Source organism: Kogia breviceps, chromosome 17 (genome assembly GCF_026419965.1).
Source record: "Kogia breviceps isolate mKogBre1 chromosome 17, mKogBre1 haplotype 1, whole genome shotgun sequence".
NCBI lineage: Eukaryota > Metazoa > Chordata > Mammalia > Artiodactyla > Physeteridae > Kogia > Kogia breviceps.
This window is the reverse complement of record NC_081326.1, coordinates 74226565-74252260: the sequence shown is the minus strand read 5'-3', so window position 1 is coordinate 74252260 and position 25696 is coordinate 74226565. Positions and strand designations below refer to the sequence as shown.

At 52.4% G+C, this 25696-nt stretch overlaps 1 protein-coding gene across 1 annotated transcript in view; it reads left to right on the top strand.

Moving 5' to 3' along the window:
* Window positions 1–23401, top strand: part of KCNK9 (potassium two pore domain channel subfamily K member 9) — a 93221-nt gene extending 69820 nt beyond the window's left edge. The window contains exon 2 of the mRNA XM_059042700.2: window positions 12047–23401. Within this exon, the coding sequence (XP_058898683.1) occupies window positions 12047–12888 (842 nt within the window). The 3' untranslated portion in view covers window positions 12889–23401. The remainder of the gene's footprint in view (window positions 1–12046) is intronic.
* Window positions 23402–25696: the final 2295 nt, after the last annotated feature.

Sequence of the window (25696 nt, the reverse complement as noted above, 5' to 3'; positions counted from 1 at the left end):
CTGGCTTCTTTCTCTTTGAATAATGTTTTCGAGGCTCAGCCACATTGTAATATGTGTCAGAGATTCCTTCCTTTTAAAAACGTTTTTTATTGAGATACGGTTGAACCATAACATAGTAGTTTCAGGTGTATGACATAACGATTTTATAGTTGTTTATATTGTGAAATGATCACCACAATACATATAGTTAACATCCATCACCACACACAGTTACAGTATTTTTGCTTGTGGTGAGAACTTTTAAGATCTGTTCTCCTAGCAACTTTCAAATATGCAATAGAGTGTTATGAACTACGGTCGCTGTGCTGTACATTACGTCCCCAGGACTTATTTATTTTACACCTGGAAGTTTGCTCCTTTGACCCCCTGCACCCATTTTTCCCACCGTCCCCGAGTCCCGCCTCCAGCAGCTGTCAATCTTTTCTCTATGAGCTTGATGGGTTTTTTTATGATTCTATACATAAGTGAGATAATATAGTATTTGTCTTTCTCAGACTCATTTTACTTAGTATAATGTCTATCTGTGTTGTCACAAATGGCAAGATTTCCTTCTCTTTTATGGGAGTAATGTTCCATTGTATACATGCGCCAGCTTTTCTTTTTTTAAAATTAATTAGTTTTTAAAATTGGTTTACGGCATTATGTTTCATGTGTACAGCGTTATAGTTCTACTTCTGGACACAGCACAGCACGCTCACCCCTGAAAGTTTAGTTTCCATCTGTCCCCACACTGTGGACCCCCTTTACCCATTTCACCCTCTCCCAGACCTCCATCACCCTGGTAACCACTACCCTGGTTCTCAGTATCTGTGCTTGTTTCCGTTTGGTTCATTCGTTTTTTCTTTTATTGGAGTAGAGTTGATTTACAATGTTGTGTTAGTTTCAGGTGTACAGCAAAGTGACTCAGATTTTATATATATATGCATATATATATTCTTCTGTAGATTCTTTTCCATTATAGGTTATTACAAGATACTGAGTATAGTTCCCTGTGCTATACGGTAGGTTCTTGTTGGTAATCTATTTTATATATAGTACTGTGTATATTTTAACCCCAAATTCTTAATTTATCCCTCCCCTGACACCCCTTCCCCCATTTGTCTTCGGTGTGAGTCTATTTCTGTTTTGTATCATTGTTTTAGATTCCACGTATAAGTGACATCATGATATTTGTCTTTGTCTAACTTACTTAGTATGATCATCTTTAGGTCCATCCGTGTTGCTGCAAATGGTATTATTTCATTCTTTTTTATGGCTGAGTAATATTCCATTGTATAAGTGCACCACATCTTCTTTATCCGTTCATCTGTCGACAGGGACTTAGGTTGCGTCCATGCCTTGGCTGTTGTAAATCGTGCTGCAGTGAACATAGGGGTGCGTGTATCTTTTTGAATTACGGTTTTCTCCAGATATATGCCCAGGAGTGGGATTGCTGTGTCATACGGTAGCTCTATTTTTAGTTTTCTAAGGAACCTCCATATTGTTTTCCATAGTGGCTGCACCTATTTACATTCCCACCAACGGTGCAAGAGGGCTCCCTTTTCTCCACACCCTCTCCAGCATGTATTATTTGTAGACTTTTTGATGATGGCCAGTCTGACCAGCGTGAGGTGATGCTTCATTGTAATTTTGATTTGCGTTTCTCTGATAATTAGCGATGTTGAACATCTTTCCATGTGTTTGTTGGCCATCTGTATGTCTTCTTTGGAGAAATGTCTATTTAGGTCTTCTGCCCATTTTTTGATTGGGTTCTTTTTTTGATCTTGAGCCGTATGAGCTGTTTGTGTATTTTGGAAATTAATCCCTTGTTGGTTGACTCATTTGCAAATAGTTTCTCCCATTCCGTAGGTTGTCTTTTCATTTTGTTTATGTTTTCCTTTGCTGTGCAGAAGCTTTTGAGTTTAATTGGGTCCCACACCACATTTTCTTTATCCATTCATCTATCAGTGGACACTTAGCTTGCTTCCATTCCCTTTTTTTTGTTTTAAGGCTGAATAATATCCCACTGCAGAGATAGATCGCATTTTGCTAATCCATTCATCCGCTGATGGACATTTGGGCCGTCTCCACCTTTTGGCTGTTGTGAATAGTGCTGCTATGAACATGCGTGTACGAGTATTTGAATACCTATTTTAAATTCTTTTGGCTGTGTAACTAGGAGGAGAGTTGCTAAAAAGAGTTTTTAAAGGAAGGATTTTGTGTCGCTTTGGCCTGCGCTAAGAGTAGAGGACATCCTTGGGCAAACTGTAAACTCTTGCCTTTTACTTCCCCGCTGCCGTCTGGGTGGCCGCCGCTGCCGCCTGCTGTGGGCTCGCTCTCAGCACCCTCAGGGACCCCGGGATGCGTCTCTGCCCCCATCTGAGGGGTCTCCTGCTGCCGGCCTCCCGAGGTCTTTGTGGGACTAAAGGAGAAGCACACGGGGCGGCCCAGGCTCCTCCTCCGTAAGGTGGGGATAACGGCACGTGACGGGAGCCCGCTGGATCCTCATAACACAAAGGAAACAGGACCCGGGGAGGTGCGGCCCAGAGCTGGGAAAGAGGCCCAGCTGGGGTCTGGACCAGGGTTTCTAGGGGCCCACCATCTCGTCTGCCACGCGCTCCTGAGTGATAGCGCAGACCAAGCGAGAGATGCAGCGTCCATTTAGCACAAGCCGGGGCGGGGGGAGGGGGAGTGGGAAGGTCCCTCAGGCCGAGCGGGCTCTGGCCTCACCTGGTGGCCCTCACCCCGGCCTTCCCAGCCCTCCCAGGAAGGGGCTCGCCGGGCTCTCCCCAGGGCGTCCTCACATGAGGCCTCCCTCCAGACAGGAGAGAAAGACCTACCCTGAGCTGTTGTTAGAAATCTGCGCCTTGTGAGCTTGCATATTTTTAAAAATATATTTTTAGGTCTTCTTTCCCTCTTAAGATATATCAAAACGATGAAGTGAAAGCAAAAGAGAACGTTTCGGGAAATTAATGAGGGAATTGCTCTGTCATTCAATTTTTCTTCCAGGGATCACAGTGCCAAACTGGTGACCGAGCAAGTCGCCGGGCCTCCAGGCGCCTCTGAGAGGGGCCAGGGCTCAGGCCTTGGACTCCCCGGCCCTGGACAGGAAGCCTCAGTGTTCTCATCGGTGACATGGGGTCATGGTCCTGGGGGCCGAGTCCCCTCGGGGATGGTACCCAAGGGGGCCACTCCCCGGGCCGTGGCTCTGAGCGGGGTGGGCGCGTCTGTGACATGGAACCGGCGGGTGACTTGCAGCAGAGACCGCGCCGTGATGGGGGAAGGTGAATGTGGGGGGTGAGGAGGGGCTCGGGGGTGGGGAGCCCTCTCCCCGCCTCCTCCTGCTGCCCCCGCCCTCCCTTTCCTCAAGTCCCTTCTGTCCTCTCCTCCCGTTCCTGAGCAGCATGACTTCTCCGTTGGACAAACAGGTGGTCCGTTGTCTCTTACTGTGTTTGGCCTGCGCCACGTTTTAAAATGTTTCATTAGATACCACTTAGAGCCCACGTTTTCAATATCCAGTGTTTCCGGCTTCTCTTTAAAAATCAGGACATTGGGTGACCCCGGCCTACAGCCCCGGTCGCTGGGCTCGGGGAGCAGCTTCTCCTTCCGGGGACGTGGGTCTCCAGCTGGCCAACGGCTGCCCACAGGCCTGGCTGGCCTCACCTGCCCACTTCCCCTCAGACAGACCTAGTGGCCTGTAAGAGAAAGCGCGCGCGGTGCAGGGGTGCGGGAGTTGCAAAGTGCTTTGTTATTCATCCCAGGCTGCTCGTTATTTGTAGCCATGCTGAGGTGTAGCACGGGTTGAGTGTTAACCCACTGCAATCAGAACCCTGGCAGAAGCCAGATTACTGGGAGACACACGGGAGTGCCTGAGCAGGGCTGACTGGAGACTGGGCTCAGACCTGGGGGTGGATCCTGCCTGGTTGGGCTCAGCCTCAGGGTGTGAAGCTTCAGAGGCTCCGCACGTCACGCCCTGTGGCCCCTTCAAGTCTGGCAGCAAAGAACAAAAGGCTCCTTGGTTCAGGGCTTGGCCGGAGACCCAATCGGAGCCCCCAGGAAGCATCATCCCCTCTCGGGGGCTGCACGGCAGTCCTGCACCTTAGCCCAACCCCCCGGGGTGGGACCCGGGAGAAATTCAGGTTGGGTTATGATGCGAGAAGGGTGGCTTGACCTGGGGCTGCCACAAGGGATGGCCCTTTCAGATGAAAGAACGAATGCAGAAGAGCTTTGCAGACGGTCGAGAGCTGTGGAACTAACTGGAAGGGACGCCTCGTTCCTCACTCCCCTTCTACAGAAGAGGGTAAAGGCTTAGAGTCTAGGTGGCTTTCCCAAGGTCATGGTTGGTAAAGTAGGCGATGGAGCCAGATGTAGTCCCTGGGACTTGCTGACTTCCATCCAGGAACCTCTGGAGGACCCTCCCTGTGCACCCCCATCCCCATTTTCCTTTTTGGTGTCTGCAGACACCTGGGTCTTAATAATCACGCGGAGCCCATGCGGGGGCTGGAGCCGGGCCAGCACGGTTGGAGGACGGATGAGTGGAGTGTTTGTTGCAGGCTGAAGTGGGGAGCCAGCCAGAAAGCCTGGGGGGCTGAGGGCAGCCCCCTGCTCTGGCACCTCTCTCCACAAAGCCACCTTGAGTCATTCTTTAGTGGACTTTGTGCCTATTTCAATTCCTACAGGCACAAAAATCCTTGCGTGTCCTTTATAAATATTTCATTCTCTTCCAGCAGCAAATTTCCTGATGCCCAAACGCCTGGGTGGGCATCTCCTTCCCTGGGCCGGGCGGCCTCTGGGCTGGAAGAGAGGCCCATGACCCCTGGCACCTGGCCTTGATGGCCACTTCTGTGCAGTAAGCAGCAGGGTAGCCCTGGGAGGTTGGGATCACAGTGAACTTGACTGAAGAGAATGAGGAGGCCTGGGCACCCACGGTCCCTAAGGGGCATAGTCAGGGCTCCAACCCAGGTTGTCCTGATGCCAGGGGCCAGCCTCGCCCCGCCCGCTGAAGTGTCCTGGAGGGGAATTCAAAGCTGGGCTGGTCGTTTCTGGCAGAGGGATAAGGGCAGGCTTCAGGGAGGGGCATTTCACAGTGGGGGAAGCTTTGCAAACTGTGAAATGCTGTGAGGGTCTGGAAAGGGCTTTGACGGCCAAGGAGGGAGCCGTGGACAGGCCCGGAGTGTCAGGAGTGAGGCTGGTCTACGACCCACGCTGCCCAGTTGCCTTATTTACTTCTCCCAGTGAGGACAGCCCGCTGGACACTCACTCATGGCATCTTAATGAAATGCTGCCCAGGGCAGGAGCTGGGCCTGGGAACTTCTGGGACCTGGCAGTTGTCAGCTTCTGGGAAACCTAGGAGGAGCTAGGGGAGCACAGGGTGTCTTGCAAGGGAGCACTGCCTTGTAGCTGCAGCTGGCTCTTTGGGGAGCCCCCAACCCAACAGAAATGATTAGTTTTATTACCCTCCTCCCCCGCCTCATTCCCCTCCGGGAAGACAGAGCCCATTTCTTTGTTAGCCAGCTGCAGTCCAGAGATGCAGGCCTCTTCTCTGCAAAGCCTCTCCCAGGACAGATCAAAGAGACCCACTAAGTATATCAAAGGGGCCATGAAAATCGGGCTGGATGACGCAGTGTCTTGGGCAAAGCTGCCCTCAGCCGTGCTGGGCTTGGGGACGGGCCGGGACTTCAAGGCAGGCCTGGAAGACGGAGGCCATATGCGTGGTGATGCCGCCCTCCAAATTCTGAGTGCCTGGTCCGTGCTGGGCTCTGGGGTCCACAGGGGTGGGCTCTGCCCTCCTGGGAGCTCAGAGTCTGGCAAGAAGGCAGTGGGAGGGAAGGAGGGAGGGGTGACCCCCAAATGTCATCTCGCTGGGGGTGGGGCATAGGGCTTCAGTGTATGAATTTGTGGGGGACATTTAGTCCATAGCAGGGACCTGGTGACCTGATAAGAGATCAATTTCCATTGCATCTCTGTTTCTGCTCCCTGTCCTTGGCCCCATTTCACAGATGAGGAAACTGAGGTGTCTTTCTAGGATGCTCAGGAGTCCAGATCAGCTTTTCAAGGTGGGGCTTGTGATTTGAACAGTTCTATCCCCCTTTGGGATTTGTCGGTTAGGAAGCCCATGCTGGCCTGTGGTATGGAGCTGGGCTCTGCGGCCCTTTCTGGGTGGGGAGGTCGGCCGGGCGAAGTGGAGGTTCTTCGCAAGGCTGACTTTGTGCATTCCTCTTAACAAATAGCCTCGCAGCTCTTCGAATGCTCCACCCCTACCCCTGGGGCTGGGCTTGCAGTCTTCCTTTCCGTTCTGCTAAACCTCCTTCACCCCATATGTCCACCTGCCTCTGCCCTTAGCCTGGTCCCGGGCCCTGCCACCTGCTGACAGAGAACCCTGGCCCGGGGAGCACCGTGCTGGAGACGCAGCTGCCGTGTGGCTGCACTGAGGGTGGCTTTTCAGGCTGTCACTGCAGTCGCCACCCATGTCAGTGGTCCCCATGGCTGGCCTCACACCCAGGGGCCTGGCCCCTTGTGGCCGCCTGAGCAGCCCATCGGGGCCACGAGCAAGTCTGAGTCTCTGGCTCTGCACACGTGGAAAAGTCAGCAGAAAGGGGGCGTAAGGGGCTGGGTGCAGAGGGACAGTGTGAGTCACTGTGTCCCCTGTGTGTAGGGAGCTTCACCTCTGGTGGCGGGTGGTCTTCATGTTCTCCAGTTTGTGGGGGTCTGGGTGACGGTCATGTTGGTCACTGCTGGGCTCCTGCGGGGCTGGGGAAGGATGACCCTCTCTCTTGCAGAGTGGCCGTGAGCTGGTCTGATCTCTCCTTTCCAGCCTCATTTCTCACATCTGTCCAGGGAACTGAAGAACTCTGCTGAGGTCACAGAACAGCAGCCCAGAGGTTTCAGCATATCTTGTGCACCCCAAGCACACCTCCTGAGCCCCGTATAAATCAGTTTTAGATGTCTCTGCCAAAAGGATGAATCGTTTATGATGATGGAAGGATGAGCAGTATGGTCCTAGGTGGGATTCCTGAGGTTTTGTCAGTGGAGGAGGAACTGGCTCCCAAAACCTGGACAGGGATGTGGCTCTGAGCTCAAGGGACTGGTCCTCGCAGATGGGTTGGGAGGCAACCCAGGAGAACAGGCATCAGCCTGAGAGTCCTCAGCAGCACTGCGACACCCATGCCCTCCACCTAAGGTCCCCTTGTCCAGGTGCTGGGTGGGGCTCTGAGCACGGGCTGGCTGGTGCCCCTCTGGAGATCTCGGGGGAAGATGAAAAGCCCCCGTGGATCCACTGTGCCAGGCACAGGTCATGGTGCATAGTCAAGGCTCTGGATGAGTCTCAGTGGATAACGTATGAGTAGATGCATAAATCCGGCTCCCAGCCCAGGAAGGCCAGGCTGCCTTCATTCACTCACAATAAAAAAACAAAACAAAACAAAACAAACCCACCACCCACAGTCTTCTAGGATCTGAGTTGTCACACAGGTTCTCTGAGAGCATTGAAGATTTGCAGCTTGTTCTCCTCTTTATAACAGGTTCTCTATCCTGTTCCATTGATCTATATTTCTGTTTTTGTGGCAGTACCATACTGTTTTGATTACTGTAGCTTTGTAGTATAGCCTGAAGTCAGGAAGCCTGATTCCTCCAGCTCCATTTTTCTTTCTCAGTATCGCTTTGGCTGTTCGGGGTCTTTTGTGTTTGTATACAAATTAAAATTTGTGTGTGTGCTAGTTCTCTAAAAATTACCATTGGTAATTTGACAGAGATTGCACTGAATCTGTAGATTGCCTTGGGTAATCTGTTTGTGTCATCTTCAGTTTCTTTCATCAGCATCTTATAGTCTTCAGTGTGTAGTAGGTGTTTTGCCTCCTTAGGTAGGTTTATTCCTAGGTATTTTATTCTCTTTGATGTGCTGGTCAGTGGGGCTGTTTCCTTCATTTCTCTTTCTGATCTTCCGTTGTTATAGAAATACAACAGATTTCTGTATATTAATTCCATTCTCCGCTTGGGAAGGAGAAGCTGTCTTCTCTCGTGTGTCTGGCGTATGTGTATTTTGTATGTTCTCCACTGCGCATACCTGTTATCTGTAGATATCATGGATGCTATTGAGATATGGGTACGTACAATCCCTGCAGCCCATGCATACACGTGGTGCACACGTCCTGTGTCTTGAGTGCACTTTCCGTGCACACGCACGTTCTGCACAAAGTGTGTGACTCTGGGTGTGCGGTGGGTATACCGTAGATGCTTTGTGTGTTGGTCTAATACGTATGTGGTATGTGGCTTTTGCCCACGTTTCACATCCACGTGCAGTTACTCTATCCAACACATCCATCTTTCACAAAGTTCCAAGCGTATATATACCATGTGTATTTGTATAAAGCATCCATGCTATGTCTGTGTGTTCCACTGATACTTTATGGATATTCTGTATGTAGACTTGATGTGTGTTGACCCGTTTGCATGCAGTGCCCACCGTGTTGCATCATAAGGAGAGCTGGGAAGCAGATCCAGTGGAGAATACACGTGGTATATCAGCCAGGGTCTTTGCAGGAGGTGGCACTCTCAACTTGAACAGTTAATTAATGGCTATTTATAGCGTGGGAGGGTGGGTAGGTTGGAGGGAAAGCAACGAGGGAAGGTGTGGTAGCCTGGGACGAGCAACTGTGGAGAGCTGTCAGTCATCACGCCTGGATGTAGCTGCTAGCACTTGTAGAGTTGCTCCATGGCGTGAACCTGCCGGCAGATGTAGCTCATTACCAAGGTCCTCATCTTCCTCCCTTCCTCTGACCTCCTGCTGGGGCTGTGCCTTGGATGAACTCAGCTGGACACCAGAGGGCCAAGAACCCCTTGAGGTGGCTTATGCAGACTTAGCCTCTCCATTGGAGAGCAGGGTGGAGATGGGTGCGTCTAGATGGGGAAACTGAAGATATCTGGCCAGGCCTCCATCTTCCTGAAAGGCAGCTTCTTTCTCGCTGCAGTGGGATATTCGGTCCTGTGCCCTGGACCGCTGGGGCCCTCGGAGATTGCTTCTAGGGCCTTAGCTTTGGAAGGCCCTGAACTTTGGGGGTGTTCCCGGCCCACACTCTCTCGTGCACATGTCTTGCTAAGGGAGGTCGTTGCTGTCACGCATCAGTGAGATGTACTGTGGGACGTCAAAGCGATGGCCTTCTTTCTGTAGTATGACGGGCCGCGGGAGAACTGACACCACCCCGGGACAGGATACGCGGGCATACTGCCATCCAGGCCCTGTGAAGGGACACTGCTTCTGATCATTTTTACTTACAGGAGGGGGCCTGAGCACCTGGGTTTGAGCCAGCAAACGCCGCCGCGCTGGTTTCCTCCAGTAAATATATCCCAGCCGGAACCGTTAGCTAACTTCACCTTATTAAGTTGCCAGCAAATCTACTGTCTCCCAGCATCCAACTGGGTTTTATATCAGCCACACAGGTGAGCTATATGGCGATGTCACGGGATTCCCACCCCTGAACTTTGTATAAATATAAACCCACGTGTTTACCGAGATGCACTTCATTCTTTCCTGAAGACCTAAGTCTCCATCTGGTGCCACTTCCCTCCAGGCAGAAGAACTTCCTTAGTAATCACTGCTGTGCAGAGCAGCAGGAAACAAGTTTTTAGTCTGAAAGTGGATTTTGCCTCCATTCTTAAAGAATACTTTCCTTGGACAGACAGTTCTGGGTTACGGTCTCTTTTAAAAGCTCTTTAAAGATGTTATCCACTGTTTCCTGGCCCCTGTTGTTTAGGATTGGAAATAAGTGCTGTTCAAATAGTTGTTCTCCTGTATGTGATACATGGTTTCTCTCTGGTGCTTTCAAGATCTTCCCTCTCTGGTGTTCAGCAGCTTGATTCCGATGTGTGCTTTTCGTTGTATTTGTCTTGCTGGAGGCTTACCGAGTTTCTTGAATCTGTAAATTCGTCTTCCACCAAATTTGGTTAATTTTGCCTATCATTTCTTCAATTTTTTGGTCTCATTCTCTTTCTTCTAGGACACCTGGTGACACTGTCCTACACGTCTCTGAGGCTTTTAAAATTTAATTTTTGATCTTTAGTCGTCTCTTCAGATTGGATCACTTCTATCGATAAGCCGGTTGTCCTCTCCTCCTTGCTGTTTCCGTGTTCTGTCCTTTCTGGCCCAACTCCAACGCTGACCTGCCGTTTCTCCTCTTCCGTAAGGGCTGTGGGGTTGCTGAGGGGTCAGAGCTCTGCACTGGGACTGAGGGCCAGAGAGGATACAAACGTGCGATGTCATCTCTGCCGTGAAAGCGTGGCCCGGGTTCACGCCCGGGGAGAGGCAGGCAGGCTGAACGGAGGCGATGGGTCCCTGGGAGGGAGGCCTGGGCTAGGGCAGTCAGAGTCGTCTTCCTGGGGGATGCGGTGGGCGGGGTGCAGGTCTCCCCCGAGCCCCAGGCCCTGGGCCAGCTGCTCTCTGACCCCCGCAGGTCTGCACAACATCCCCATCCTCCCGCGTAGCAGATGAGGACACCCAGGCTGGCAGAGGTTGGCCGGGGCCCAAGGTAGCGCAGCTGATTGAATGCTCGTGACTGTGGCTCGGGCGAGCAGCAGGGAGGCCTCTTTAGACGGGGCAGGATGGGAGATGGTGGAAGGCCGTGTGCCTCCTCCAAGTTCTCAGTCCAAACACTGCCCATGATCCTGGTACTTTTCTGGGCAGCATCAGTCCCGGCACTTGAACTAGTCTTCGGTTTCTTCTGCCACGTTGTGCAGACCCTGTCCCGGCTCTGACACGATCACTGACCAGCTGGGGGAGGCCGGCAGGTAACTTCACCTCTCCAGCACCACTGTCCTCGTTTGAATGTGAGGAAATACAGGCTCGGTTTTGCAATAGTTGATGCAGGGGGTCGACGAAGTGATGGTCCGTGCAGCTGCGTGAAGAGTTTCAAAAGCACTTACGCACGTGAGGTTCTCTAGGGGTTATTCGTTCCCTCGATTCTGAAAAGGCCACATTCACACAGTGGCCTACGTTCATTCCGTCCCTTGTTAAAGCGGTATTTTATGTGCTCGGTGCTTCTCCAGGTGTGAGGATACAGCGGGGAACAAAACAGGTAAAAATCTTTGCCCTCGTGGCGTTCATGCTCCACCCTGCGGTGACCTCTCTCGATTCAAGACGTGTGCTTTTAAAAAAAGCCTCATTCTTGGGATTTGAACCCAGAGTTTGCGGCCACCACCTCTGAAGAAACCAAGCTACTCTGCTATCGAGTAACTAAGTCGGCCTCCTTGCCAGTGGTGTCAGATGCATCGGGCCTGTTTTATAGGGTCGTCACGAGGGTAGGAGGAGGCGACGTAGGACCAGGAGTCCACACAGACTGGCTGTGGGCTGGTGGCTCCCGATGCCTGAGCCGGGGGCACGGGGAGCCTGGGGCGGAAGGCAGCTTGTCTTGCTCCGTGCTGAGCTTCCTGGCACCACCGCTGAGAACGTGGAAACCGGGGTTCTTTCTCCCCTTCCCCAGCACACGCAGAAAGGGCTCTAGGGGATCCAGCATCCCCTCCCACCACCTGCGCACCCCTCTTACCTTCCGTCGTGCCCCCACCTCCCTGGGCAGCCCCACAGCTCCCAGCGTGGGGGAGGCGCCGGGATCCACGCCTCCTCGGCCGTCCGCCCCGCCTGGCCTCGGACCGCGCATTTATCGCAGGATAGAATCATGGTGGTCAAAGACAAGCCCCCCCCCCCCAAAAAAAAAAAAACCCCAGTTAGCGTTCTTGGACTCTTCACTCTTAATGTCGACCCACGTTGGGATATTTAACTTTCTCCCCGGGGCTGGCCACTTTTGCAGGTTTGCTGCAAAACATTATGAGTGAACAGGCTGCTTCTCCTCTTACGAAAACCCTGTGTGTTCCTGGAAGAACAGTGAAGTGACCCCCAGGCGCCCCTCGGGACTGCGTGCCCCAGACCACCTCCTCCCCCGTCCCCGAACTGCAAAGGATACTTCTTCGGCGACTCTTCCCCATTCTTGGCCCCGCCCCCAGCTCCCTCCCAGCGGCCGAGCGCCAGGAGCCCCCAGCTGACGCGCTCTCCGTGTGTCCTCTCGCCCCCCCCCCCCCGCAGGTTACGGGCACGCCGCCCCCGGCACGGACGCGGGCAAGGCCTTCTGCATGTTCTACGCGGTGCTGGGCATCCCGCTGACGCTGGTCATGTTCCAGAGCCTGGGCGAGCGGATGAACACGTTCGTGCGCTACCTGCTCAAGCGCATCAAGCGGTGCTGCGGCATGCGCAACACGGAGGTGTCCATGGAGAACATGGTGACCGTGGGCTTCTTCTCCTGCATGGGGACGCTGTGCATCGGGGCGGCCGCCTTCTCCCAGTGCGAGGAGTGGAGCTTCTTCCACGCCTACTACTACTGCTTCATCACGTTGACTACCATCGGCTTCGGGGACTACGTGGCCCTGCAGACCAAGGGCGCCCTGCAAAAGAAGCCGCTCTACGTGGCCTTTAGCTTTATGTATATCCTGGTGGGGCTGACGGTCATCGGGGCCTTCCTCAACCTGGTGGTCCTCAGGTTCCTGACCATGAACAGCGAGGACGAGCGGCGCGACGCCGAGGGGCGGGCGTCCCTCGCCGGCAACCGCAACAGCATGGCCACCCCCATCCCCGAGGAGGCGCGGCAGGGCCGGCCCCGCTGCAAGGCGGACGTGGCGGACCTGCGGTCCGTGTGCTCCTGCACCTGCTACCGCCCGCAGGAATACGGCGGCCGCCCGGCGGCGCAGCAGAACTCCTGCGGCGCCAAGCTCGCCCCCCACTACTTCCACCCCATCTCTTACAAGATCGAGGAGATCTCACCAAGCACACTGAAGAACAGCCTCTTCCCGTCCCCGATTAGCTCCATCTCTCCCGGGTTACACAGCTTTACCGACAACCACAGGCTGATGAGACGGCGGAAGTCCATCTAGGGTCTGGGGAGGGAGATACAAACAGAAGTCATTTGTCATATCTGACGTCAAGTCTCATTGGCCCCCCCTTGTCTTATTTATTTATGATGGTCACCCTTCATGGTTATGATTACTGTCATCATTTTTTCTCTCTCTCCTTCCTTCTCCCTTGGTTTCATTTCTTCCCCACCTTTCCAGCGAGACAGAGCAAAAGGCCAAAGGGAAAAAAGAAAGGCCCGTCTTCCTGTGAAACTCGCATCTGAGCATGAAGCATGGATTTCTTCCTTCTTCCCAGCAAAGTATGCCTTACATTTCTCCCCAGCCCGCCCCATCCCTGGGGCGGCTTTCCCAGGACAGGTGTGAGACCCAGACAAGGAGACAGAGCCCAGAGGATGCCTGACCCAAAGTTGCCCACGCGGCTGAGAGCCTCGAGTGCCCCCCCACCCCCTACCGCCCGCAGTGGTATCTCTGACCCAGCTCCCTTCTCTTTTCCTCCCCACGCGGTGGGCGGCCCGAAGTGTGTGGTCCGAGTGCGTGTGAATGGGCGCACACACCAGTGTGCTTCTGATGTGACAACGTGCAAAGTATCAGGTGTTCATCTTTCTTTGCTGTCACACAGTTTGGTTAACAGCCTGCTTTCGGCCGCTTCCAAACAAAACGGGAAAACAGGACCCACAAGGTTTTTGATTTATCATTTTGCCAAATCAAGCATGTTCCACAAGCAGTCTTTATCCCAGATATGTCATGACCACATTTTTAAAGTGCTAGATTCTAAATTATATTAACTTCTTTTTAGGGGGTGGGGGGGCAGGCCGACACGGATCATTTTAGCTTGCCAGTTCAAAAATTTTTTAAACAAGCATGCACTTTGTTAAACTGGTATGCGTTATCAACACAAGAAGACAAAACTAGCAATGGAATAATTAAAAAGCCAATAATCTTAATTTATCAGAGACGTTTTTAATTTTACCACCTCTAGTTCCAACAATTTTCCATGTAACTGGACGTGTTGGGGGAAACTGGAAAATTGTTGCAACCACAGAGTATTTTATTCTCTCTTCTTTGTGTGATGATGGCGATTTGTGTAGCATCTGCCCACATGAATAAGAATTACAGTTCAGGATGCTTGGAGGAGAATGGATATTAGTAGGTGGATGTGGTATCTTTTCCTAATGAAAAATGACAGGGCATTCCTCATTTTAAAGACTGTATATAATGTATTTTAAGAAAGATTGTCTCTAACTGCATTTGATTTGTAAGTTAGGGAACCTTGATGTTGGTCTCAGGAAGAGTTTGGAGGCAAGGAGCTGCGTCTTGGCCTGCTGGGAACTTGTCAGTCTCAGGGGGTGACTTGTTTTTTTCTGAATAATGGAGAAATTCCTCCCCACGCTCAATAGGGGATGACCCCAAAGGGAAGGCCTGCTAACATCCAGGGGGGCCTATAGAACATGGCACATTGGAGGCCCTTTCCACGACGGGAATAAAGGAAAGTCTCACCTCCAGATTCACGGGGGGGCGGGGACCTTCATTTCCCTCATCGCTGTCTCGGCCATTTCTAAAAATCAGCCATCATCACTTCCCTTTTTCCAAAACTGGAAGTTCTTTCAGTTCTTCCAGCTCTTGGATAGAAATGGGCTTTGGCTGGGCCGCTCAGCAGGAGCAGTGGGGGCCCCAGTGGGATCTCCCAGAACGGAGGATCTGCTCCCTAGCAAGAGCAGACCTACAAGATTTCCTAAGAGACGGCCCCAAGTGCACCCGATCCTTTCTCAAGTATTGGGGCCACTGGAGTGACCACAGGCCCTCAAGATTCCTCTGAAAAGGCAAGCACTTGAATGTTACATCCCATGTTGAGATGGCCCTTTCATCTAGGACACAGGGCCTGTGGAATGAGTCTGGGAACCTCAGATTCTCTAGGCCAAAGAGGACAGTTAGTTATCGATCTTCAACATCGTATCGATTAACTCATTTTTAAGACTTGAAAAAAAGTTTTTTTTTTAGGGCTCTAAAATCTGTCTAGAGAATAGAAGCAGTCGCTCTTTGATTTTTTTCTCTCTCGGAAGAGATTGTTGGCTTTAGCGGGTCACGGGTGCAAAAGTACGAGTGCATAGTTGCAGAGTGCTTCATGCTCTGGAGGAGGCTGCTTGTAGTAAGTAAGTGTGGGGTTTCTCAACAAAACCCTTGTACGGTAAGACTTGACCTCAAATGGGGGTATGTGTCATAATCTTTGATCTAAAAAAGAGAGAGAGGCACTGAGAGGCTGAGTGATTTGCTCAAGGTCAGAGAGCTGGTCTTTGCTAGAACTGAGACATTAGTCTCAGTCTGGACCCCAAAAGGGTCCAAGAAGCTGACCCCACCACACTGTGGCACCCTCACTGAGCCCTCAGATGAGGGAACCTGTATCTCTTTCTCCACAGGTAAGTGTACCAGGCTTTTAGAGTCAGTCAGAGGTACGTGGGTTCAACCCTTCACTCAGAACTGGTCCCCTCACCAGTGTACAGTGGTCATAAAGTGACCTACCTCTGCTTGAATGCTTCCGGTGACAGGGAGCTCCTCCCTTCGCAGAGAAGTGTAGAAAACGTCCCATAATCTCTCTTTCCACAGAGCTGACTCCTTTTTGTAGGATTAAGGATGGTAAGATGAAGTCTTTTCTGTTTGTGGGATGACCACCAACTTAAGTGTCCGAAGCAACTTGGAATTTCTCTTGGTTCCATGTACCCCCCCGCCACCCCCTGCCCTTTGCTACCAGCTCAGCCCCTGAAGGACATGTACCGAGTCTTCTGCTCCAAAGGTAAACATCCTTGTTTATGCTCAGTGTTCGGGGGTGGAGGGGAACCTCGGTTTGCTTCCCTTGTGATGTCCTCCTTTTGCTCAGATGGTCCAGCTCTTCCCTGCCACGCTGTCTGGCCAAGGAGTCCTCTAGGTGCATCCAGTGAGGTGCTCTGATGGGGGCGCTGAGTCAGGAGTTCTCCAGGGTTCTCCTCTCTTGATAAAGGGGGCCTGGGGCATCTCCACCTAGAGCTTGGCCCACCGCATCAGCACTGGAATCCTCAAAAGCCAGGGGGAAGCTTAGTCTGAGTCACCTCGCTGAGGTCCCTCCTCTTCGGGAAAGGAAATCGAGGTCCAGAAAGGCTGGACACGAATCTGAGGCCCCACAGCCGGAACCTGGGTCTTCCCACTTGTTTATCGTGCTGCTGCTTTCCTGGCTGCTTCGTCAGTGCTGTCACTCACACCCTCCAAACAGTCCTTGTTGCTGGACTTCTTGGCATCTCGGACCCACGTCTCTCTTCCCCCCTCACAGCTGATGATTTCTTTCTTTCAGCCCAGGTTTCCCACACCCTCCTTCCAGTTGACCACACCCACTCAGGGAGGGGGAAGAAATCGCACCAAGTTGTTTGAATTGGGGCCTCAACTTCGGTTAGAATGAGCTGAAGAAGAGCCACATTCCACCAGCATCACAGGAGGCTGGCCTGCCACGTGGTCCCTGGTGGGAGTCTAGAAATCAACATGCCACATAGATAAAGAGATTTTGGACTCTCACTTGAATGCTTTCCAACTAGGAGATCTCAATCCGTCCCCTCCATCAAAGACAAAAGGAAGGTAGGCAGCGGTACCGATTATCCCAGCAGCTCTGTGTGCCGTGCTTTCTAGAGACCATCCCATTTCTATCTTTATGACATCCATCCTGGGTGGAAGGTGCCGTCATGCCATTGGTCTGCTAGATTCTTTACATAGGAGTGAACCAACCTGTTTGGCATTTGAGCTACCCAGTTAGCCCCAGAGCTGGGATCGGAGCACTTCTTTCCATCCACACCACTCTGTCCTGAAACTCAGGCAGTGGCCTCTTAAACACAGCGGGCTGCCTGGTGCTCTAAATTTAAATACTCTCTGAAGCATCTGTCGTGCTCCACTGTGCACCACCGATTGGGAGGAGGGTACCTGCGCTTTGGAATGATCACAGCAGATCCCGTGCAGCTCAGGAATCCCCACTGGGTCCCTAATCCTTCCAGCAGAGGAAGCAGATGGATGCAGACTGCTGCCCAGGAGGCCTGGCTTTGCACGTGCTCGTTAAAACCCACCTGTAGAAAAGGGTGAGCTGACTGCTTAATCTCGGTGCACCGTCGTTTGGTCTCTGCACACGGGGCCTCGGTTGGGAGAATATCTGGATGGTGACTTGGAAACCTGCAGATAAGCCCGGGCAGGTCATTTTCCTCTGCCTCCAGATCTGAAAGCCGTGGTTCCTAGTGATTCTTAGTGATTCCTGGTCACTAGCAGTTTGAAGCTGGAGGGAAGAATGGTTTGGAGACATCCGTTGTGCACACTGAGTTTGGAGGGGAAGGTGAGAGAGGTAAAAAATGATTAAAGAAGGAAAACCACCCATCACTGAGGTTTTCGGGCCTACTTCTTCACATAAACTTCTTAAATAATGGGCCCTAATTAGGGTGCCCGTTAAGGGCATCCACAGAGGCGCGGGGTCTGACGCCTGTGCCGGACTCCGTCCGCTCTCTTGGCGGGAGGGGCAGTATCATCTGTCCAACACTCCAATGAGGTGTATCTTCGCCCTGAAAGGGGTGGGTTTTGGGGTCTGTCACATGCAGGCCTGCTGCCTGGGAGTGGCTAACGTGTGTTTCTTACAGCGTCGTGGTTTGTGTGGGACCCCGGAAGCATCCCAGGCAAGGAAGGTCTGGCAGGACAGGGACCCGGCTCTCACCTGCAGCTTCACTGGGCTCCTGGAAATCCGTTCCCCTCTCCGGGCCTCTAGCTTCCTCATCCACACAATGGGCCGATGGGGGCCGAATCTGTGAGCATTTAGCACAAAATCAATTTGACCGACGAAGACATTCGGTCTGACGTTCTGGTCACTGGGCACATCTGAGGGTTGAGCCACAAAAATGAAAACCCCAAATCATTTTGTTTGGCAGCATCCTGGGAGCCGGGAAGATGGCGAGTGACTAGGCAGAGGTATCACGAAGGGTGGTCTTCGTGCAAACCAAGGACCCGTGCGTGCTGGGTTCCCCAAGGCCCTGGGCGTACCTCCATTTTGTGTGGTTATTTCTCGAGCACACCTTAGTAGAGGTTGCTGTTTTGGGGGGAGGGAAACCTATCACCGTGATTCCTCCCTATCGCCCCAAGCTTCTGTTGTGGAAATTCCAGATTTACAGAAAACTTCCGTATCCCTTTCACCCAGACTCACCAGCCTTCAGAACTTTGCCACGTTTGCTTAAACCCCTCCTCACCCCCGACACTCATACCCAGGGGCATCTGGAGGACGGAGTGGCCTCTGCAACTTTTAGGTGGTTCGGCCAAAGGGAAACATTGTTTCTCTCCCAGGAACAAGAGCATTCTCTTTGGTAAGGGTGCTGTTATCACCCTTAAGTTTAGCAGTCATACGATAATATCATCTAAGACGCAGCCCATATTCACATCTCTCACGTCTTCCCAAAACTGTCCTCCAGGGCCTTTTTGTGAATCTGAGAGACAATCCAAGATTGCACCCCACATTGCTTGTCTGCTGCACCCCAGACTCCCCCAGTCTAGGATATCTTCTCCGTTTTTGTCCGTCATGACGTTGCCACTTTGGAGTCTGGGCCAGTTCTCTCGTGGGCGGGCCCACGACCTGCCTCTCTTTCCTGAGGTTAAGGAATTAAAGGTGATGTCGTTACGATGAATGCATTTGAGAAATTTGACTCTCTGGAGACCTCTGTGAACACCTCTTCCGTCGCAGATAAATAAGGCATATTAAATGCCGTTCTCCTTTGCCGGAGACACGAACCGAAGCTGTAGGAAAGGTGTCCAGGAGCCCCTGGATGCCGGGTCTCGTCACCAAAGCCGGGCAAGGCTCTGCTGTTTCTAACTAACTTCTCACATGGATCTCTCCTCTCTGCCGAGTCAGCAATCTTTCCCCTAAACACCCGTGCGGATGACCCAGCTGTAAACAGACATAAAGCACCAAGGCATCTTCTTTCATGGCTTGTAAAGGGCTAGCAAGTGTCGCCCGGTAGAGGGCTTGGAAGGATACCCGGGAGCCAGTGGGGTACTCGGCACCCAGTTCTTCTCGTCTCTGTTTGAGACGTGTGTTTGCACTGGCAGGTTCTGTAGCATGGCCTTCTCAGTTCTGGTAACACAGAGCACCCCACGCCGGCTGAGGCACGGTCCCTTTAATTTTGATCAAGAAAATATGTCCATACAGGTTCTGTTCCTGCTACCTGGAAGGTATCCCTGCCGCCCTCCAGCATGGAGGTGGAGATGGGAGCATCTCATGCCTACTTTAAAAGCTCCTTCTAACTATCTGCTCCACGAGGTGCTCAATGATGCCCTCCTCTGGGGTCCCCAGTCCTTCTTTCTATCCTGGGCAAATACAGTGGGAAGCAAGCCTCCAGGGGCCCGGCCATAGGAGCTAGACGTCCCGGGCAGCGCCCACAGCAGGGAACAGAGACAGTCAGACTTCCAGCATCTTTGCCTAAATGGCCACCCGTCGCTGTCATCAAGGCACGTCTTAACTTCACTGCGGGCCTTTGTTCCATCCCTGGAAACCGCTACACATCCACGGGATGAGGACCCTCCCCCCACTGCTGGCGATTCAGAGGCATTTGGGCGGGCCACGCGCCACAGGGCCACAAGCTGTCCGCGGCTGGGCACTCCCCATAAAGCAGGTGGTCGGTACGTCCTCAGACGCCAGGGGCACGCTTGTGGCATCTTTGCCCTGGAGTGAGTGAGCCCTGTGAGGCCAACGTCAGGAGGAGCCAGGGCAGCACCGTCTTCTCCTGGGAGGACTTCTGGCAGAGGCCGAGCGGGGTGGGGCACACACAGCGAGGGGCGGGGTCCCCGGCCTCGGCGCTGCCCCTGCCCAGTGCTCGCTCTGGGGCCCCGCGACGGCGCAGGGCAGGCTCCTCCGTCTCCGCAGGGCAGCGTGAGGGAACAAAGCCGCACGCACGCCTGGGACCCGCTTCGGCCCTTCACAGGCAGGCGGTGGTTTTGCCTCTCTGAGCCTCAGTGTTCCAGCCTTTAAAGTTGGAGACTTCAGACAAACCCCAGCGCCTAGGGTGGCTGCAGGAACAGCATGGGACAACTCCAGGCGCCGATTCTGAGCCGGGCGCCGAGCTAGAAGTCCTCCACACCGTTTGCATTTCCCGTAAAGGCCAGTCCAAGGCTCCTGCAAGCTTACTCCCGGGCACTTGACTAAGTCCAGCTGTGGAAAGAGGTGATCAGTCTGGTGGAGGAACGCAGGCAGGGCTTCGTGGTGGGGGGGGGATTGGCTTTTGGTAATCTCTGAGGAGAGCCTTGGAGGAGCAAGTGGGCACTGTTGCACGGGCAGAGGCCCAGGCATGGGAAAGGGCAGGGAGCAGCGATTTCATCCAGTGCTCAGTGGCTCCCTCCCTACCACAGAGCCACACCTGAAAGATGAGTCAGTGAGCTGTCAAGGCCCTTCACAAGCTGGCCACACCTTAAGTCATCCAGGCTATTCTCCTGCTCAAGAACCTTCCATGGCTCCCCAGTGCCCACGCATTTTATTTCAAGGTCCTTCGCTCTAACACCCATAGCCTGAGTCTTGGGCTCTGACAGAGGAGCTATCCAGCCTGATATCCCCACTGGGTTCTCCTCTGATTACAAAAGTCTGAAACTAGATCCTGGAGTCTCACCCAATTTGAATTCTATGGCGTCCTATTCTTCAGGTGGAGGTTTTCTTCCTTCTTCTGGACATTAGGTCTAATTTGCATATGGGAATATTTCTGGATAAGATCTACTTGGTCTTTCATTTAAGCATCCTGGGGGCTTGTTCTGGTGAAGACTTCCAACAGCTTGACCAAAGATTAGCATGAAACCACTAAAAGGAAAATGTATAATTCTTGGGCTTTCTTGGCGTGAAGAATTTTCTGTTTCCTGAGACTCTGAGAGCAACAGATTTTGTGACTGCCTGTGACCAGGAATCAGGGATGCAGAGAGAAGAGGACGCATTTGAGGGCAAGGTAACTTTTCACTTGGGCAGTTGTTATTCTTCACATCATCCGGTTCACTCTTGGATCCTAACCCCAGCCTCTTGGAGGCTCCAGTCGAGTTGCCTGGGGACCCCTACCATCCAGAGAGCAGCTCTCGATCTTGAAGAGGGAGGTCTTGGGAAGTTTAGCTATAAGCTTCGACCACTAAAAACATAAAACCTCAGCTTTGCCCCTTCCAGCTCCTGAGCATTGGGAGGTGGAGACCTCAGGGCCTTCGTAAGCACCCACCCCCCTCAACGGCTTTCTTTACTTCCTCTTTGTAATCAGGCCAGGTGGCCTTGGGCAAGTCACTTCCTCTCCCACAAAGGATGGAATGGCCAGGGGAGAGGCAGATGCTGGTGAAGATGACAGGAGATAAGTGTTATTATGTTCCACGCCCTTGGCTGACATTTCCTGGGGGGGGGGCGCTTTGGAGGCGGGATGGCCAAGTCCTCCCAAACATAGGGTTCCTGAGCGGGGCCAGCTCCTTCCCCCTGGGGAGCGCCACATATTCCAGGTAGAGTTGTTCTATAACCCTCCTCGCACCAAAGAATCATGTCTTTACCCAGCTCCTCTGACCCTTCTGTTGACAGGTTCTCCTTTGTGGCCCTGGCTCAGTCCCAAGTGGACCAAATGCTGGCAATGTGGGGGGACACATTGCCCAGTGAACCAAAGCCCCCCTTTCCCTGAAAAACCTTGAGGATAGTCCTACCTTTCCTTAACCTGAGAGATCAAAGCAGCTACTCACGTGAGCTGCAACAGTGGCTCTGCAGGGCCCCCTCTGAGCAGTATTCCTGCTGATTGATTCACTTACCCGGCGATTATTTTTAGAGCTTTTGGGCATCTGCCATCAACCTCAGTGAGAGGCCATTGTGGTGAACTGGACGGTCAAGTTCTGTGGCCTCCTAAGGCTAAAATTCCACTGGGTCACATGCTCCCAAGATGCACAAGTTCTAGAAAGAGAGTCAGATGAGCACTTCTTGGAATCAGAACATGGCTCAGCTATTGCTGCATTTTCTTGAGCTGAATTTTAGAAGTTGGGTAGAAAAATAAAAATCGAATGAAAGGCAAAACACGATTAGTGGGAATCCAATGAAGCAGAACCCACAATTAACCAGATTTCTGTATAATTTGATAGCTCCTCAGAGAAGAACATGGTCCCGAAAAAGGCTAATTACATATTTGTTTACTCAGCCCACAAATAGCATTTTGACAGCCGCTTGCGGCTGGAAGGGACCTCCAGAGGCCACCTCAGTCCACCCCGTGCTTTATCAGAAATCTCCACGGCACAGAAAATGCATTGGATTAGGTGATGCTGTCGGTCTTACTGAGTGAAATTTAAATAGGAAAACAGGCTAACCTCACCCGGAAGGTCTGAGGCTCTCTCGTTTGTCCGCACATACTGTTGATCAGAAGACCTGTAATTAAACAAACAGAGGAGACAAAGGAAAGATGTCAAAGAGGGTGAGGAGATTTTAAGTCACTGAACCGCGTAGCAAGAAGGAAGGATTTCTAGTCTATTCCCAGCAGGCCAAGAAACTGCAGATAGATACTCCCTCTACCACGTACACTTTTAAACTTCGCCGACTGTGTGTCCTTGTACCTCAAACATTAAACATTTAAAAAGTGTCATTTGTGACCCTAGGCATAGAAGAAGTTAAGCTTGAATTAGGTTCAAACTCACGCCCATTAAAATGATGGGCCTGTGTGCACAGGGAGTGCATTCTGGGAGTTGGGGGCACAAAGGTGTGAGCCTCGCTTATGCACCTGCGGCGCGCGCGTGTACGCACTGACCGGGTATCTCTGGGTCTCTGGATATTTTTCTCCTTGGCGTCGCTGGACGTTTTCATGACTGCATGCTAAAAGGACCTGGGTTTGTTCTGATGGCGGTGCTGCTGCTGGAAGGCCTCCAGAACACTCCCGAGGAGTGATGGAGGTCAGGAAGTTTCTAGCAGAAGCTGGGTCAGCCTGGCCGCATGCCAGGAGGATGGAACGGTTTGTCCCGAGCGCTAGGCCCTCCCTTCCCACGTTGGTGGGCGTTTGGGATTTGGACGACAGGCCCAACTGTGGTCGAGGCATCAGACCTTGGGTGGGAAGGCGCACCGGATTTGGCAGATTCAGTGATCCCAACTGGACCACGGTGAACCAGTTTCAAAGAAGCCTACTGTTCCTGTTCGTTTTCCTTTTGTTTATCTTCTCTGGCCTTCTCCACCTGTGGAGAGGACGCCTTCACAAATGGCCTTAGAATGCCGTTCTGAAGTTTAACAGAATGAGACAACCATCAAATGACTATCAGAGGTATTTACTATCGCAGCTTACCTGAAGAATGAAAAACAAACACAAAACAAAACTGTATCACCAATGTTTACAAGTCCAAGTAGACATCCAGCCCGTGTAAAATATGTAATTTATGCAAGGGATTGCATCTTTCTTTTGTAACGAATGCACTAAGCAACCCTGTATATATTTTACAATGTCTTTACAGAAAAAAGAAAATCATTTACTGTAGTGTTGTAAAATAATGCACTTTTCTAATTTTTTCATTAAAATCTCTATGGCACGTTTGCAAATGTGTCTTGGTCTTCCTTCACTAAGAAAGGGGAATGAAGAGCCGTTTTTGTCCAGGCCCTCCTGCCTTAAGCCACGTTCGGAAAACCCTCTCAAGCAGGGTGGACAGAGCCAAAATCGGGCAGCGGTTCTCACTGGTCTTCCTCACCGCAGGCAGGCCCGCTGAGAAGCCTTTGCCGCTAAAAACCTCAGCAAGGACTTCAAACCAACCGAGACCCCCCGATTTGCCAATTTTTGTTTTCCTGGCTGAGGAATTTGAGTTCAAAACATGAGACATCCCCTTTTGCCCTTTTCTACCTGTCTCTGCGTGTGTGTGGAAAAAAGGAGAAACAGGCAGATAAAGATGCTCTGTCATCTCTGCGTCAAAGGTAAACTCCGCTCCCGGCAACCCACGGTAGCTGCTGAAAGGTTAGGGGCTTCTGACTTCACTCATGTTGCAGAGGCCCGGGCATCACGGAACTCTGGGGGTGCCAGTGTCAGACTTCCTGAAGGGGTGGTACTCTCCGATTCTGCCCGCATCCGGAAGGCTCCTGAAAACACACATTGCCAGGCCCCATCCTCACTGTGGGTCCAGGGTGGGGCCACAACTGTGCGTTTCTAACAAGGCCTCAGGGGTCCTGATGCTGCTTGGGTGGGGACCACACCTTGAGGACCGTGGTCTTCTCCGTGCTGTCCCAACGCTGAGATGAAGGGGAGATTCTGGACCAAAGCACATCATGGCCACAGGTGCAGCCCCACGGAAGCCAGGCTCCTTTCTACCGGTCCTGTCGTAAGTGCACTCATTCATGGGGTACCTGCTGCCTGCTCTCCTCGGCTCCCGCAGAACAGAGGCTCATACAGGGAACAGGCCTGACCCTGGTAAGAACCTTGACTCTCAACGGTCAACATCACATCACCACAGTTTGTTCCTCGATAGGACACCTTGTTTCAGGAGCTGGGTCTTCTAAGCCAGGGGTTAGACAACTCTGACAATAAAGAGCCAGATAGCACCTATTTTAGACTTAATGCCATACCCCAACTCTGCCGCTGTAGCAGGAGAGCAGCCAGAGAGAATACGTAAATGAACGGGTACAGCTGTATCCAATACACCTGTATTTATGGAGACTGAAATTTGACTTTCACAGCATTTTCATGGGTCACAAAATATTCTTCGTCTTTGGTATCCACCCCCTGCACCATTTAATAATGTAAAACTCATTCTTAGCTGGTGGGCCACGCAGAGACCGGGGGCCGGGTGTGGTCTGGAGGCCAGAGTTTGCAGACGCCTGTCCTAAGCTCTTCTCCAGATACGGACTCGTTTCATCTTCCCACAACCTCCGAGCTTGGTACTGTTTTCACCACTCAGTGTTCTCATCTGAGCCAGGGTTTCTCACGATAGCAGCAAGGGCTAAAAAAACCAGTTCACGGGTCAGAGGCGGCTTCATTTTGTCCATCCTTCGTGGACGTCCGCCTCTGGGAGGGTTCAGAGAGATCATCAGCCCGGCCAGCCCAGGCCAGCCGCCCCTGACGGTGGTTCCTCTCCTGGCTCCGTACCACCCCAGCCCCGCCTGAACATCCAGCATCAGCGAAGGCAGTGCTGGAACCCAGCAAGTACAGTTACGGGCCAGCTGCAGCGTCCCCGCAGCCCCAGGCGAGGTCAGGGAGCCCAGGCCTTTGTCCCTGCCACTGTCGCCCCACAGAGAACCTCTTCAGGCCAGGTCTCCTCATCCTGCCTCTGGGAGGCTCCCAAGAAGATCACAGGCAGCATCTGGAAAAGGACTTACAATCTGTGTTGACATTTTAGAGACGAAGGTCTCTCTCTGATCCATGGGTCTCAGTGGGTGGTGACAGACCTCCATCTGGTGTCAGCCGGCCAGGCTGCTGAGAGCACGGGAGGTCTCGGACGGGACAACAGTCGGGTGTGGATTCCTCCTGCTCTCCCCCCTCCCTCCTTCTCTCCTTCCCCACCTCCCTCCCTTCCATCCAGAAACCATTCATTAAAAATCTCCGGTCTGTGCATCCACCCGCCCGTTACACGTGTCCACTCGGGTTTCCAATGGGCGTCTCCGACTTCACGGGTCCAACGTGAACTCCTGATCACCCCCCTCCCGCCACCTCCCCAGACCCCTGCTTCTCATCTCAGTAAGTCAGTGCCATGCTCCTAGCTGGTCAGGCCAAAGAACTCTGGAATTATCCTCGACTTCTCTTTTCTACCCCAAATCCAAGCCCTCAGAAAGTCCCATTGGTTGTATCTTCAACATTTATCCGGAACCTGACCCCTTTCTCCTCACCTCCACCAACCCGCCCTG